The 17,702-nt window shown below is 42.5% G+C and overlaps 2 protein-coding genes across 5 annotated transcripts in view; one reads left to right on the forward strand and one right to left on the reverse strand.

The window, feature by feature from the left end:
* Positions 1-10,109, reverse strand: part of LOC139553286 (actin-histidine N-methyltransferase-like) — a 55,352-nt gene extending 45,243 nt beyond the window's left edge. The window contains exon 1 of one of the 3 annotated variants that reach the window (XM_071365460.1): positions 9,968-10,109. The gene's annotated coding sequence lies outside the window, so the exon portion shown is untranslated. Of the gene's footprint in view, positions 1-7,400; positions 7,470-9,967 lie in introns of those variants that run through there. The other 2 variants (XM_071365458.1, XM_071365459.1) reach the window with 2 other exon arrangements.
* Positions 10,110-10,198: 89 nt separating this feature from the next.
* On the forward strand, positions 10,199-17,198 carry LOC139553287 (cyclin-K-like). Of its 2 annotated transcripts, none has more exons than XM_071365461.1 (10): positions 10,199-10,950; positions 11,208-11,289; positions 11,554-11,685; positions 11,936-12,041; positions 12,437-12,521; positions 12,762-12,931; positions 13,732-13,949; positions 14,077-14,110; positions 14,257-14,328; positions 15,357-17,198. In XM_071365461.1, the coding sequence occupies exons 1-10, from the start codon at positions 10,754-10,756 to the stop codon at positions 15,956-15,958; spliced, it is 1,698 nt and encodes a 565-aa protein (XP_071221562.1). In that variant the 5' UTR covers positions 10,199-10,753; the 3' UTR covers positions 15,959-17,198. The 2 variants fall into 2 exon arrangements, with proteins under 2 accessions (XP_071221562.1, XP_071221563.1); XM_071365462.1 differs by having other exon boundaries at positions 12,464-12,521.
* Positions 17,199-17,702: the final 504 nt, after the last annotated feature.

The raw sequence follows: 17,702 nt of genomic DNA on the forward strand, positions 1-17,702 counted from the left end.
AGACACCCTTGTTTAACTCCTCTTGACAATTCAAAACTCTGAGAAGTAGCCGTTATTTACTATTTTACACCTGGGGTTGCTATACATTATTTTTACCCATTTTATAAGAAAAACACCAAAATTGAAAAAAAATCCAGGCATTTCTAAATAAAATCCCGTCTTACTTTATAAAATCCGCTAGAAATACCAGGCCTAGCTTCTTAGATGTTTCATGATGTTCTATTATTTCTAGTAGTTGTCGTATATTATCTCCAATGTATCGTCCATGTAAAAAAAAAAAATGTCTGATCAGGATGAACGATACCTGGTAAAAACCCTTTTAATTCCAAGTGCTATGCATTTCGCTAGTATTTTTGCATCACAACATTGAAGTGTAAGGGGCCTCCAGTTTTTTAGATAGACTGGATCTTTATATTTGCCATCTGGGTCTTGTTTTAATAATGGAGAAATCAGACATTCCTGCCGAGTACCTGACAGACTACTATTTCTATAGTAGTTAAAACAATCTAAAAATTGAGCTTTTAGTATATCAAAAAAAGGCTTGATATACCTCTACCGGTATGCCATCAAGCCCTGGGGTTTTTCAAGACTGAAAGGATTTAATAGCCTCAAAAAGTACTTTCTCTGTAATTTTGCCTTCGCACTGATCTCTCTGTACATTTGTTAATTTTCCATTTTTTATATTACTTGGAAAACCTTCCTTAACGTAATCGTCATTCAGTGGGAGAGGATGAGACGGAAAAGAGAACATCTGCCTAAAACATTTAGCTTCCTCTTTTAAAATATAATTCAGAGAATCATAGATGACTCCGTCTTCAGTAACGAGTTTCTACAAAATCTTTTTGTTAGCGTTCCTGTATTGGAGATTAAGAATTTGTGAATTTCTCCATATTCTATCCATTTTGCTTTATTTTTGTAATATATTACATTAGATCATTCTTGAATAAGTTCCTTAAGTTCTTTTTGTTTTTCCTCTAACTTATTTTTTATCTCTGTAGTATCGTTTTTATTGCCATCTACCTGTACTATTAGTTCATGTATTTCCCTTATTAGTCTTGTCTCTAGCCAGAAACTGCTTTTTATTATTGATGAATATTGAATGACCTATGAAGGTACATTTAAAGGTATCCCAAACAATAAGGGGATTTGCTGAACCTATATTATACTGGAAATATTCAGTTATAAATGATTTTTTCTTAGTTAAAAATAAGTTGTCCTCCAGTAAACTTGGATTCAATTTCCAATATCCCCGGCCACGTGGGAATTCTATAAGACTAATGTGAAGGGCAATTTGATGATGATCCGATCGCATTCTGTCCCTTATTAAACGTTTTTAAACCTGATGCAAGAGAGAAAGAGACAAGAAAGTAGTCAACTAGCTTGATTAAGTCTACTCCATGTACATCTCACTAGGTCTGGGTTTTTAAGTCTCCAAAAATTCACTATTTCTAATGTGTCCATAATATTTGTGATTTCCTTAAGGTCACGGTGATTATAGTTTGTAGAGGGATTACCTTTACAGTCCATTGAGGTACTTAACACTGTGTTATAGTCTCCTACCATAATGAATTCATCATTTTTTGCCTGTAAGTTCAATAAATTGGTATAAATATTTTCGAAGTACGGATCACCCCGATTTGGACCATACAGATGGAGCCAAATCTCTTTTTCATCCACTTTCATATTCAAAAAGTTCCACCTTCCTTGCGAATCATTCCTCCTTATTTGCACGTTCAGATCAACATTTTAGTTAATTAATGTCATACCTTTTGAGTTCCTTCGTCCATGACAGAAAATTATTTCACCACCCCATTCCTTTTTCCATGTAACTTCATCTAAGGGTGTAGAGTGAGTTTCCTGTAAACAGTATATGTTATTCCTTTTCTTTTAACCACGTAAAGACTGATCTTTTTTTAAATAATCTGCTAAACCATTACAATTATAACTGGCTATACTTATTTCACCCCTTACCATAACTAGATACTATTCTCAGGCTAAATTGACCATAATTAGTGCTTGTAAAGTTACTGCCATCAGAGATATTATGACGGTCAAAATTAGAGCTTTCAAATGTCTGATATTTAGAATTCAAGAAATAGGTTCTAGCAATATTTGTTTTATTCCCTTGCCTGTTTTCCTGTGAGCCAATGCCACAGATGTTAGAAAATTGAGGCAAGATATTATGTGTGTAGTAAATCTGAGTAGGTTGATATGTATGATATTGGATGTGATTTAGTAAGTATGTACGATGTCTGTATAAGAGTAAGACTATAATATGTGCTGTCCAAATAAATAATAACTCTGCCAATGTGCATGGTTGAGTGTCTGTGTAACATGTAGTGTGTATAGCCTTAATATTCATGATGATAATTGTAATCCATATTGTTTCACCATCATAGTTGCATCATAATTACCTTTAACATCATTGAAAAACACATCCCAGAATTTCCATAGCAATGGACGTTTCACATGATCATGAAAGAGACCTTGCGTTACTCTAGAGACGGCTTCACTACAGTACAAATGTATTCGGTACAATGCTTGTTGTTTTCCCTTGCTTGTTGTAAACAAACTTGTAGACATAAAGATAGACAAACAAGAAACATTATCAAGAAATTATAAAACAGTTCGACAGACAGAGGTGAGAGAGGAAAAGAGAAAGGGTGAGAGAAGAGAGCGAGATCAGGTGTGTGTGTGTATGTATGTATGTATGTATAAGTCTATGTGTAAACGAGCATGTAATTGAGTACGTGTGTTCATATCAACTTCATAGTGTTCAGATATTTTTACAGTTCCCATAGTTTATTTTTTTCGTAACCTGAAGTCCCGGTAGAATTTAGTACAGCCATGGTGTTATGGAACTGTCTCGGAATAGCTGTCCATCTATAAAGAGTTTGTCCACAATGAGAAAGGCACGCTTACCCTTCTCCCGCTGTTGCCTCTGTACCGGATACAGTCTCTCGAGTTTTTCCTAGCCACCGTGCTTCTACACCTGCATTGCTTGCTGTTTGGGGGTTTAGGCTGGGTTTCTGTACAGCACTTCGAGATATTAGCTGATGTACGAAGGGCTATATAAAATAAACTTGATTTGATCTTACGACGTTCGCTTATCTATCTTGGAAATTGGTCATTGAGACAGAATTTGGTCCCTTTATGCTCCCTTCCCCTGCTTTTGATCAGCTTCTTTTGTTGGTAGTGTTCAAATTTTGCAATGATCGGCTGGGGACCCTTGGTCTTGTCGCTCCGAGCTCCAAGTCTGTGTACTCGTTGGAAAGCCACCTTGTTTACAGTCTCTATAGGAAGTTTCAAGGCGGATTGCATGAATTCTCTGATCGCGCCCTCTGGATTATTGAATGTGTCCTCAGAAATCCCAGAAAAAAAAGCTATGATCCCTTATTGATGTCACCTGCTAAATCCACTTTAAATCAGGGTAGATGAAGGGAAGGAGACAGTTAAAGAAGGATTTTTAAAATTGAGGCATGTATTGTGTGTGTGCCATTCAGACGGTGAATGGGCATGACAAAATATTTAAGTGCCTTTGAACAGGGTATGGTAATAGGTGCCAGGTTTGAGTGTCTGAAGAACTGCAAAGCTTCTGGGTTTGTCACGCTCAACATTTTTCTGTGTGTATCAAGAATGTTCCATCACCCAAAGGACATCCAGCAAACTTGACACAACTGTATGAAGCATTGGAGTCAACGTGGACCAGTCAACATGGGGGGATGGGGGGGAACTCGTTCAAGAGCTAGAAAGAGGAGGAAGAGACAAGCTAGTGGAGATGTGTGATTTTTGCAAGGGAACAGTGAAGAAGACAGAGAGATGTGTAAGTTAGAAATTAATATATTCATTAATGCATCATTCATATAACTTGCATATTATAGGCCTGCTAATGTGAATCTAGGTGACCACATGTGCTATAGGAAACCCTAAAAGACAAAAATTATCCGCCAGAGTTTACCCTTATCAATAAGTGGTCGCACATATTTAGATCAAGCACTAACTCAAATAAATGGTGTCAAAATAATCACCCATTGCTTCACTAAAATTGATCGATGGCTGCTCACTAGGCCATGGCCTAAGGCTGCTCACTAGGCCATGGCCTAAGGCTGCTCACTAGGCCATGGACTAAGGCTGCTCACTAGGCCATGGACTAAGGCTGCTCACTAGGCCATGGACTAAGGCTGCTCACTAGGCCATGGACTAAGGCTGCTCACTAGGCCATGGACTAAGGCTGCTCACTAGGCCATGGACTAAGGCTGCTCACTAGGCCATGGACTAAGGCTGCTCACTAGGCCATGGACTAAGGCTGCTCACTAGGCCATGGACTAAGGCTGCTCACTAGGCCATGGACTAAGGCTGCTCACTAGGCCATGGACAGGCTGCTCACTAGGCCATGGACAGGCTGTGTGCATGCGTTTCTATTTTCTAATGGTTGTCAATTTCATCGTCCTGCCCATCACAGCTGTCTCTATACATCCCCTTAAAACATTCCTTATCAATCTTTAGGACAGGCTACATTGATTTAGCATTATCCTATAATGTAAACTTGTTGATATCCTACAGAAGGGACTTAAGGTAAGGCTAAGGCAAGGTTTTTCATATGTTTTGGGGGAAAGACAAATGTGATTTGCTTATCTGTCTGAGTGAGATGTGCTGCAGGCGGCTTTGATCGATGGGTCCTTTTAGGTGGGTGGGTGTGTGTGTGTGAATGAGTTCACTAATTCTCTATGTCCATTCAGAAAGTTTCCTAAAATAAGCCTGTCTGGACTGCATCTCTTTAGTCAGATAGAAATAAAACTAGCAGGGTCAGCATATGTGCGAGGAATGACGACAGGTGCCAGTTTCGCGTTTCCTCTCTTATTAAAATGGGGCACAACTGAATGAAACATAGCCAAGTTCCTTTCATGATTCCACCTACAGGATGCATAGCCTATATCCTAATATTTTCAGTAGCATTATATTTTCCCAGTAGTATAGGATTTCTCTCATTACTGCGTCCTCTCTAGCCACTTTGAACAACATATTGCCACAGAGAATGACCGCAGCAGTGTTGGTGACGTTATGCGAACTGTTCGGAAAGTGGAGGGAAAAAGGCATCGTACTTGGTGTGAATGGTTTAGTGCGTCAAAATCTGAATCGGTACTTTTTTCCAGAATTCCTCTCCAATCTGACATTACTTAACTTGTATACTACACTAATATTTGAGATAATAAAATGCTACTATAATAACGAAGTGTATTGGTAGTGAAGTTGCAGAGAAAAGCCACGTGTTACTTTGGAGTCTGATCTGTGCCAGTCCCCCAACCCAACGGTTATGTGGTTGACCGTGTACATTGGCCTGGCCAATTACCGTAACCTCAAATTCCAAGACCGTCACAGCCCTACTTTCCCCATTGCAAAACGTTTTGCTACAGTGTACACTTGTGAATAAAACTCAGGCAACAGCAAACATCCGAGCCTTGATGAGCACAAACAAAAGTTAAGTTTACGTGTAGTGGCCACTGAAGGCCGTGAGAAACTGCAGAATCTAAACTGGGCCAATCAATGCCTTTAACAGAGGGAGTTGATGTTTCAGCTCCAAGGCATAGTGGGCACATTTCACATGGAAATCAAATGTGTGTAAAAGCGACAGGATATTTGTGTTAATATTGCCTCAATATCAATCCCACATTTCCTCCCTCTACTCTTGGCAGTACGGGGGTGCAACAGGTAGGCATCTCATATACAGTAGCTTTCTCCAAGCGAAAAAGCTCAAATTTATACAAAGTTAGCGTAAGCCTAATTACACTACAAACCAATGTTTCTTCAACTGTGCTTTAACACCAACTGAGAGGACAGTGTTTCACCACAACAGACTATTACAATATTAGCCTAATATCCTATAGGCCTACTGGTTGTCTTTCTGCAGGTCAACACAAGCCTTTCCTGAGAAAACGATGAATAATCACACTAGTGTGTTGTGTCATTCTGAGTAAGAATTGTCATACACTGATGAGGTCATTGTGCTAAAAATTGGGTACCGGTAGTTATTGGCTGATATGGAAGTGTGGACAATATCTGAGTGGGAGCATCCCAGAATGCTCTACTCACTGTTCAGTCTAGTAGTGAGAGAGACTGGTACAGTATATTATGTAAAAGAATACAGGCAGAGGCATTGCCATGGTAACCTGTGGCTCTGCCAGATGAACACAACAACCTCAAGCAGTCGGCAGAAACAAACATGGCGTCATACAGGGAGAGGAACTACAGTACAACGCCTGAGGTTTAATGTGATGTCCTACTCTACTGACAATACCGTAGCAGTAAAACTTTTCATTACATCAACATTGCACTACTTTTGCCCAGAGCCCAGGGTTCGGGTAGTGCACTGTAAAGGACAAAGGGTGACATTTGGGATGCAGATATTACCTCTCCAGCAAGAAACAACCAGGAGAATGAAACTTAATCTGCTGTCAAATTAAACATCACCAAGGTAGGTTTTGTCTGTAACAATACAGTGTTAGGCTGCTATGTGTTTCACACCGGCATAATGAGGGCTTTAAACAGCTCGCCAGGGCGGTGTAGTGTCAACATGCAGTTAGTATTATATATCTGGACCTTAGACTATTTGCACCAGCCATTTTAGGAGTCATGTTTATCCACTGCAGCTGCCTCGCTCCCTCATGTCCAGCTTTTCTTTTTTTTCTTCTCTCTCTTCCCCTCACACTCTCCCCCTCACTCTTTCTTTGTCACCTGCTATTCTTGCAGCTACTGGTAAAAGCCAAAGAAATCAGTGACTCAACCACCAGTTCATGAGTCCAAAGCCATGTTTGGCAGTCAAGTCGAAATTGTGACCATTTTCCAACAACACATCCCCTCTGAAGGGAAATAAGTGGGCCCTGAGTGTGCCTGCCTTTCCCAGACAGCAGCACCACTGTATAGCCTACATGTGCCAGTTGAAGTATGGTTGATGCTGCCACACCCTTTAGGCTAATTCCAGCTAATATTGGGGAGGGAGGAAAAATAAGAGCGAGACTGTGGGAAGGCTACTTGTTGAGGCTTTCAGCTACAGGAAGAGAGCAGTGCTGACTGTCACTTTATGGCTGCGTCCCTTCTGGCACCCTATAGTGGGCAGGGTGCCATTTGAGACGGACACTATGGCCTAGCCAAGCAGCAGGGTGCAGGGCCAGCCGGACAGGGAGGACAACTTCTCACAAGGTGTGTGAGACATCCAGCGGACCTGCCATCTTCCTAAAGCTGAGTTCACACACACACCATGTGAGAAAACATACTCATCCTGAACCAGAATCTGTGCTTAAAAGGAAACGTTGAATATGAACATTCTCCTTTAAAGCACAGGAAGCAGCCACTCAACATGCCATTTCCCAGCTTAATAATGTCAAAATACGTTAGGTACTTACCAAAGAAAGGCGTTTCGCTGAGCAACCATCGCCATTAGTGCTGTTATGGCCGGATGTGTACTTCCAAGAAAGGTCTAAATAGAAAGTTACATGCAACTGAAAAAAAATGCCTTGTCTGGAATGAATCTAAGTATTGTTTTTGACCAAGTGCGCATGTGTCAAATCCACCGATTCTGGACCTCCTGTAATATTAGTAATGGAATTAAAATACAGTAAATAAAGAAATATACAGTCACTAAAAACATACCCTACATTGTCTACTTACATTAAATATTACTGCATTCAGTGTAGCGCCGGTGAAACAGATTGATATGACATCCATACACTGTTGTAGGTTATAAAATCAATGACCTTTCCTGCTGCTGGTTCAGCCAACCAGTAAATGGGTGATTTATTGGAGGTGCAGAAGAGTTGTATTTGACACATGCGTACTTGGTCAAAAACAATACTTAGATTCACTCCAGACAAGGCCTTTTTTCAGTTGCATGTAACTTTTTTGGAAGTACATACAGGCCATAACAGCACTAATGACGATAGTTGCTCAGCAAAACTCCATTCTTTGGTATGTAACGAACGGATTTTGACATTAAGCTTGAAAAGCTGGTCAATGGCAAGTTGAATGGCTGCTTCCTGGGCTGAAAGGAGTCACCATATTAAATTCTCCTGTAAACCCAGATTCTAGTTCAGACTCATCTCTACCAGACTGGTTCTGATTGTGGTTAGATTTTAGAACACCGAAACATGTTCTCACACATAATTTGACAGAATCTGAGACCTTGACCTAGATTTAACATGTTGAATGTTTAAGTCAAAGTGACAACAGTGGTTGGAAGAGTAAAAACAGGGAATCCTTCCAAAAGCATTCAGGGGGTGACGAACTGAGAAACTAGGATTAGAAATAAAAAACATGAAGAATATGAAAATGTCTGAAGGAATCACTTCTGTGATACAGCTAAAACATGACTGTTACTGTTTTGGAATTCAGACAGCTCAGATCCCAGTCAAACAGTATTAGGCTAAACACCAACCCTCTTCTTCCACTCCGATGGACAAATTGACCCCCTTTCAGTGGTTTTGGCCACTAGCATGCCATTGGCATAGTTCACCTGCCCTGGCCCCTGACACTGTTTGAAAGGCTGCCAAGAATCCTCCACCAACACAATTGAGTATGCACCCATAGACAAACCAGAGGCATATTCATTACGCAGATTCAGTTGCAAAACGTTTCTTAAAACGGAAGCAAACAGAACATACCTGACTTATCCAATCGAAACTCTCGTTTAGTTGCAAAACATTCCGTTTTGCATCTATTTGGACAACTGATTACACCCCAGACCAAATGAAGCATCAATGAGCCAGAGTTTCAAACCCTTACCCTACCACAGAAATGGAGGAGTCTTAAAGTGACAGTTCACTCCAAAATCAATGTTTATTGAATGTTTTCAGACCCTCCCCTACGAGATGAATGCAAAAGATAGGCACGGCCACCAAATAAAAACAAGAATGTAGACAGTGAGTCTCCTACTCATTTTAAATTGAGGCATGTAGCTGGATCTACAAAACCAATTGTGGGACCCGGACTGGCCTTCACAACAGACCACTTTTGAGGTCTGATAGATTTTGAAGTTAACTGTAACTAACTAACCCATCTAGAGTAGTCAAACAAATTATTGGAGATGTAGCTAGCTAAATGGGAGTTGTACTATTCTGAATACTTTTTCTCTGACTACTCTAGATGGGTTAGTTACAGTTCACTTCAAAATCTATCAGACCTCGAAAGTGGTCTATTGTGAAGGCCAGTCCGGGTCCCACAATTGGTTTCGTAGATCCAGCTGCACGCCTCAATTTAAAATGCATAGGAGACACACACATGCGGGCATTCTTGAAGACAGCTAGTTACCTACATGTTTTAACTTAAATAAATAAAAAAATACGATGCATTACTAACGTTAACTGTCCACCAAGTCAACTGGTTAGAGGTTTCATCTTGTTAGTAGGATTGTGGAGAATATAAAATGGGCTTGGTTTCTTAATGCTCCCAAGGAAGCTTGTTGCGATAACGTTAGCTCTAAGGTGGATGACAGGCAGCAGCTGACAGTGAAATAGATTATCACAGTCCCACTGAGCTAGCTAACTGACGTTAGCTTCCCTACTAGGTTTGTCCAGCTGAATCACGCCCATCCAACAAGCAATCTAATTGGACTAGCTATATGGCTAGGTTAGCTCACAGTCGTGGTTGCAGTGTAGCGGACGAGTCCATTCATTTGCCTCGTCCAATAAACACATCGTGGAATGTGATTAGCAAACAAGCAGGCTCCCACGCTCGTTATACTGTGAACTTTGAAAAGGGAAGCAACCAGTAAAATGTAATCTGGTTGAAATGGTCAATTATAACACACATTTGAAACACGCTAGCTAGCTTGGCTCGTAAATTCGCAAGCGACGTTCGCACCGCAATGCAATAATGTAAGGTAAAAATGTAAATGGAAAGCAGAATGACTAGTAATATCAAGCAGTTAATTGCATGCAAATAATTGCTAATAATATGTTTTGCGAAACTAAGTTACCGTAAATTGAGTGCAGTAGTTCCTCTCCTGTCAAACTGCACAATCCTCTTCCACACGGTAAAGGGAGCGAAACCAAACCTGATGTTGATTTGGGCGAGCTATGCCTGGAACACCGTTTTCTAACTATTTGATTGGAGCGAAAACGTTCTATACCAATGTAAACAATGTTATATTTCTTGATTTGTATTGGCTGTTGATAGGTGTGCGCTGCTTGATTTGTCTGCCTATTGGTTAAAAATACAACTGGCTTCGAAAATGCAATGTTTTTAACTGGTTCTTTATACGGATTGGTTAAAGTTATCAGATTTACCGCAATTCCATTGGTCATACGAACAGTCAGTTGGCCACTCGCGAATGGAACGTTTGGCTTCGCAACATAAACACAAAACACACCCCTTCGTGGTTTGTGATTGGAAGTTTACTTTAGGGACTTAAAATTACCATAAATGGTTACGATTCAGGCGACATGATTTGTTGACAAAGATGGCAATCGACGATCTTAAAGCGAACAACGTGTCCGCCCAACTTGATTGTTTCATATTTTGATGAATTAGATATGGCGCGGTAGACGTCAATACGAGTGTAGCTATTTTAATTGAATGGATTAAATAATTGTACGATTTCTGCAGCTAGCTGTAACTAGCGAGGTTATTCAAGTGAAAAAGAGATAGCATCGCTGTGCTACATCCCTTTCATCGCTAATTATTGTCTTAGGAAGCTGACAACGGTACAGTGTGCAGGGGCTAGTTAGCTAGCGAGGCTTCTACAATTTAGCTAGTATAGTTAATGAAAGAATACAGGGAGAATTCGATCCCTGGAAATCCAGCTGCAAGTCTGGATCACATCAAGCCATGTTGGTACTGGGACAAGAAGGACCTGGCTCACACACCCTCCCAGTCCGAGGGCCTGGACCCGGCCACCGAGGCCCGGTACCGAAGAGAGGGGGCTCGATTCATCTTCGACGTGGGCACGCGCCTGGGACTGTATCCTTCCTTCATTGATTAGCAACAAACACACACTGACTGTGTGCAAATATGCATGATCTGGTGTCTCTTTTGATGGTTTGGTTGTGTTGGCAGCCAGGAGAGTAAACTGGTGCAGCGTCATGGTTCTGTTAGAATAATGCATTGTTTGTTTGTTATTTCACATGTGCCAGATTATAGTCAGACTGATCAATGCAGCATTTTATTATCCACGTCACTGTTACAGTAACTCTTCAGTTCCTTAACCCTGTGATCAGACACTATGACACGTTGGCTACAGGGATCATATACTTTCATCGCTTCTACATGTTTCATTCCTTCAAGCAGTTCCCCAGATATGTAAGTGTTCACACTGTATCTACAACTCTTGCTTTTGACTAACTCAAGTTTAGATCCCTGTAATATGCATAAGTCGAGTTGATTTTACTGATTTAGCTTTTGACCAGACTTAGCTATGTTAAAGATGGTTTAGATGAGCCTTTTACAATGGAAGTCGTTGTCACAGGTTGAAAAGGGCTTCCCCTATTCATCTGTGGCTGTGTTATATATAAGTTCATGCTTCGGCTGTATATACCCGGGCTAACGAATGCTATGTCTCTACAGGTGACTGGGGGTTGCTGTCTATTCCTGGCCGGTAAAGTGGAAGAGACCCCAAAGAAATGTAAAGACATCATCAAGACGGCTCGCAGCCTGCTGAATGACATACAGTTCGCCCAGTTTGGAGACGACCCAAAGGTGAGCGAATAGTGTATAAACGTTGACAATTGTCTGGATTACAAGACGGTAATACATGCATCTATGTTGGTACTATAATATTGAGGGAACCCCGTACATTGCATTAAATCTATTCATTTTAAGTTGCTAGTGTAAAGTTCTGTGACCCCTGACCAGGTAGTAAATTATATTTCCCTCCCTGGGAAGGACAGGGTCTGTATCCAAAACACTTCATGGTCACAATATTTTCCATGACTCTGTTCCTGTACAGGAGGAGGTGATGGTGCTGGAGAGGATCCTGCTGCAGACCATTAAATTCGACCTGCAGGTGGAGCACCCATACCAGTTCCTGCTCCGCTATGCCAAGCAGCTCAAAGGTACACGGATACATATGCTTGATTAGCGTTGCAAAATTCCACTAGCTTTCCTAAGATTCTCATCCTTTCAAGAAATCCTGGTTGGAATATTCCAAGATGGGAATAAGGAGGAAATCCGGGAATCCTCCAACCTGGAATTCTGGGAGTTTTGGGAAAGTTTCCAACATTTGGCAACCCTGATTTATGCTATGATCTATGATGGGCTGGCCTGGTTACCTGTTCCCTATAGTAGCTGGAAGTGTGCTGCAAAAGACAATGTGAAGGGGGTCGGCCCGATGATGTGAATCAGGCACTACAGTTCATCACAATGATATAATCCTAATCTGATCTAGTCTATTATTACCCTGTCTGAATGAAAACGACCCCTAAACTCATTCACCTCTTTCTGTTCACAGATCTGAAGTATTTCCGATCTGTTTCAGGTGATAAGAACAAAGTCCAGAAGCTAGTTCAGATGGCCTGGACCTTTGTGAATGACAGGTGAGCAGTTAAACAACCCGAACATGGAATGCTTAAATTGGCAGAACCATGGAAGAACAGCGATATCCATGTGTGTATTATAATGCAATCAGTGCTGATCAAGGATCAGGGCCCCCTTATTGATTATGATTTAAAAGGCTAAACTGATCCTTAATCAGAACTCCTACTCTGAGAGGCTTTATTAATATGTGCCCTGTAATTGATGCACACATGCGTCTCTCTCTCCTCTCCTCCCCCCAGCTTGTGCACCATGCTGTCCCTACAGTGGGAACCAGAGATCATAGCTGTAGCAGTCATGTACCTGGCTGGACGGCTGTGTAAGTTTGACATCCAGGAGTGGACGTCCAAGCAGTCTTCACGGCGATGGTGGGAGCAGTTTGTCCAGGATGTCCCAGTGGAGCTGCTGGAAGGTGGTACTGGCTGTTCTCTCCTTTTCTATTTCTCTCTCTCTCTCTCTCTCTCCCGAGCACTTTTCTGGTTTCGTATGTCATTTGTGTTAGGCTATTTTTAGACTTTAAAGACAAAAGTATGCCTCTTTCAAGGTTCTCTTTCACACCATTTTTGATTAACACTTAATTTTGTAGACTGTTTGCTTATTGCCGTGTTATAGAGCCCCACAGTGGAGGAGTTATAATACCCATAACTTGGCGGTCAAACAGGGAAATGGTTCCAATCATTTTTCCAAATCAAATTTATTTATAAAGCCCTTCTTACATCAGCTGATATCTCAAAGTGCTGTACAGAAACCCAGTCTAAAACCCCAAACAGCAAGCAATGCAGGTGTAGAAGCATGTGGGCTCGGAAAAACTCCATAGAAATTGCCAGAACCTAGGAAGAAACCTAGAGAGGAACCAGGCTATGAGCGGTGGCCAGTCCTCTTCTGGCTGTGCCGAGTGGAGATTATAACAGAACATGGCCAATATGTTCAAATGTTCATAGATGACCAGCAGGGTCAAATAATAATAATCACAGTGGTTGTCGAGGGTGCAACAGGTCAGCACCTCAGGAGTAAATGTCAGTTGGCTTTTCGTAGCCGATCACATTCCACCATACATTTTTCCTAAAGGGGATTTTAGAAATACTTCAAATAAGGGCTGTGTTTTGTGTTGGCTGGCGTGATGTTTTGATAACCATACTGTGGTACTCTATCATTTAGATCCATACTTATGAAATGCTCTTCTCATTAATGACTTCCTCCTCTGCTCCATAGACATCTGCCACCAGATCCTAGACCTGTACTCCCAGGGCAAGCAGCAGATGCCCCAGACCCCCAGCGATAAGACCCCGCCTACCCCCGTCCCCACCCCTACCCCTCAGCAGCTGCAGGCCCTCTCCCAGCCCCCGCTCCCCAGTCCCCCCGTCCCGCCACCACTCAGCAAGAAGGTCTCGCCCCAGTCCAGCCCTCCTCGCCAGCTCAAACGAGCCCACGTGAGTCTGACACCCAGTTTAAAGGTTCTTGTGATGGCAGGCACCGTGTTATTTTCATTACCGCAGGCACTAAATTGAGCTGTTTTCGTTTTTGACACCCATTTCCCTTGTTGATGTCGTTGTTTAGGTATCGTCTCCTAAAGAAGAAAGCCAGGCACCTGGTGAGCACAACCTTTTCTCTGGCTGAGACAGTAGCTGAATCTATTGGAAGCGTATGGCTGCCAATATTCATTTTAAAAGGATTCATACCAGTAGGTATGTTAGAGTATGACTTATTGCGGTCTCTCTCCATCTCTCTCTTCTCCAGAGCCAGTGGGCTCTAAGATCCCCAGGCTGGAGCCTCCCATGCCCCCTCTACCCACATCACAACCCCCCTCAGGTGAGTCCCCTACCCTGGTCCACTCAAAAGACCACCACGCTAATACCCAGATTCACTAAGCCTCTACACCAGTGCAACAACTTCCGCACCTGTTGGTTTCCAGAGGGAATATCCATAGATCGAAATGTAAAAGAAAGCTCAAGGAAATAGATCCTATCCTGAAGTTTTATGAAGACAGTCCCATGTCCATTAGCCTTATTGTTTTTCCTTCTGCTATTCTCGTATGGGAAATACTTATTGCACAGTGTAAGAATTGATTTGGTGTAAATGCTCCACAGATCTGTCCACTCCACTCCGTACTGTAACGTCTCATGTTGCTGAATAGATTGACACATGGCATTCCTGCTAAGTGGTTGAGAAGCCCCTGCGAAAGCCCTTCGGATGTGTCCCAAATGGCACCCCATTTCCTACATAGTGCACTACAGTAGATAGGGAATAGGGCCAATTGGGACACAACCTCTGAGAAGCCCCTGGTCCCCTCCAGTCTGTCCCCTTAGCCCCCGAAAGAGCTAGCTGAGCTGGGGAGGAAGAAGTGGTTAGCTGCTGGTATTAACTGGTCTGCTCTGACTTCTCCTCTGATTGGCTGAGAGAAGAGAGGCGTCTAGGCCAGGCTTAGACCCTCAGTGACAGGTTAGATGATGCAGAAGTACTGTATGATGAGCACTTATTAGATTCGATATCAGACTTAGTGTAGGAGATTCCCTGTAAGCCTGCAGGTTAAAATCACAAGCGTTTAGATAGTTAGGGGATACTTAAGCAATAAGGCTCTAGGGGGTGTGGTATATGGCCATGGTGGACAGGATATAACCCCATCCTTCTGCTACTCTACTGTATGCCTTGTCTGACCTCTCTACCTAATCTGATAATGACCTTATCAGCTGTTAAACCACTCTGCTTTCGAAACAGCACCGTTCGCTAGACAGCTTTGTTTACGTGACCCGTCTAGGAAGGGGGTTGTGTTTGTTAGCGGTTAAGTGGTTTGATTCAGTTGTTTCTCTAAGGGTTCTCTAATTCTCTTCTCCCTGTAGACCGCAAGCCTCCAGCCTCCCTCCCCTCCGCCCCTCTCCCAGGAGAGACAGACCCAACTGGGGCAGGAGGCCCAGCGGAGCCCCCTAAAGGACCTCCACCTCCCCCCCACTCAGCCTCCCTCCACCAGCCTCCCCCGCTTCCCCATCGCCCCCCTCCACCACCCCCATCCAGCTACATCATGGGCATCCCCACCTCCAGCTCCTACATGTCAGGAGAGGGTTTCCAGAGCCTCCAGTCTATGATGAAGACAGAGGGGCCGTCCTACAGCACCATCCCCCCATCCTATGGCCCTCCACTGGCCTACCACAGCCACGTCTACCCCCCTAACGCCCCACCGCCTGGTCCTCCACTTTCCGCCTCCTACCCTCCACCCAACCTCCCTCCACCCTCACCCGCCTACCCCCCGCCGGGGTACAACCACAGCTACCCTCCCCCGCCCCCTCATTGCATGCCCCCCGGACACGGGGAATACCCGCCTGTGATGGGCATCCCTCCAAGCAACTATCCCCCACCCCCTGGAGGACAGAGCCAGGTACCCCCTCCGCTGCCCCCTGGCATGCCCCCCATCGGTGGCATGAGTCAGGGGGCGTGGATGAGGTGATGGGGGTGAGACTGGATGTGCCAAACCAACACTAGTCCTATTACAGCAGACAGGAGTCTCCAGTGTTACTGACAGGCAGCTTTAGTGATGGAGAAGTTAAAGCAAGGCCAGTTGAGGAGACCGGCCTCATGTACTCCCTGTAGTTTTCTGAAGCTGTCATCTTACGGTTGCAAAATTAAATACTGTTCTCAGATTTTCCAGAAATCCCGGTTGGAACATTCCCGGAATCGTAAGGAATAACCAGGAAATCTGGACTCCTCCAAACGGGATTTCTGGAAAAACGTAGGAATTTGGGGAACGTTACCAGAATTTTGCAACCCTACATCTCCAACAAGCCAAACAGCACAGCCACACCTCATCAAGAACCAACCATTAACTTCCATTGCACAAGTTAGTTAGTGTGAAATACATCATGTGGTGTGTTTGTTGTACAATGGCTGTTTTTATATTAGCCTTTTAGTAACATGTTTGTCATTTTTTTATATGAAAACTTTTAGGTTAGCTTGCTGTACAAATGTAGGAAAGAATGGTGGGACCAAAAAGGAAAATGGCAGCTCCACTCGAACCATTCCATGGCTTGGATGTACAGTATCTTCCACATGCATTCCTTTCTGTTTGAAACACACTACTAAACCAGTATTATATTCTAATGTCAATGAATAGTCTACCATTGTAGCATTGTGCATGGACTGGAACATAAAGACACACTTGCATGATGCACACACAGGACAAACACACTCACACACTTTAAATAAACACACCTTTTTATGGGTGTTTGGACGTTTTGCGTTTTGTTGTTGAAAAAAGTATGTTTAATGCTTGCACACTCTTAGGAAAAAAAGGTGCGATCTAAAACCTAAAATGATTATTTGGCTGTCCCCATTGAAGAACCCTTTTGGCTCCAGGTAGAACACCCTTTTCACAGAGAGTTCTACCTGGAACCAAAAGGTTTCTACCTAGAACCAAAAGGGTTCTGCAATGGGGACAGCCAAGGAATCATTTTGGGAACCTTTTTTCTAAGAGTGCAGCACTGCCATGAATTAATGGTTTAAAATAACTTTTTTTAAATGTTGAAGTTGTCTTTTCATTATACCTTGTGTACTTCCATTGTTACTTCGTTTGTTTGTAATATGTGAAACGTTACTCTAAGCAAAGTTACTTGGCATTAAACATTAGTTTTTTTCTAAAGTTGTTCATTTATTTTTTCAATGTATGTGACAATAAAAATATACAAAAATAATCCTATTTGTACCCTGTTGTGTACATGATTCCTATAGTCTTTCACCCATGCTTCTTGTCGTTAGATGGATTAGCCAGTAGGAGGCAGCCTTGTCAAGCCATTTAAATTGAGGCCCAGAATGAACACTTTAGTAAAGGCATCCTTCCTCTTCCTTACATTTGATCAAGGTTGGTTGTTAGCCATCTCTTCTATTTATCAGTGGTGTAAAGTACTGATGTAAAAAATACTTGACAGTACTACTTAAGTTGTTTTGGGGGGTATCTGTACTTTACTATTTTTACTAACTACATTCCTAAAGAAAATAATGAAGTACTCATTACATGTTGAATGCTTAGCAAACAAAAAATGGTCCAATTCACACACTTATCAACATCCCTGGTCATCCCTACTGTCTCTGATCTGGCGGACTCACTAAACACGTGCTTTGTTTGTAAATTATGTCTGAGTGTTGGAGAGTGCCCCTGGCTATCTGTACATTTTTTTTTTTAACTAACTGCTGTCTGG

Source organism: Salvelinus alpinus, chromosome 25 (assembly GCF_045679555.1).
Source record: "Salvelinus alpinus chromosome 25, SLU_Salpinus.1, whole genome shotgun sequence".
Classification (NCBI taxonomy): Eukaryota; Metazoa; Chordata; class Actinopteri; order Salmoniformes; family Salmonidae; genus Salvelinus; species Salvelinus alpinus.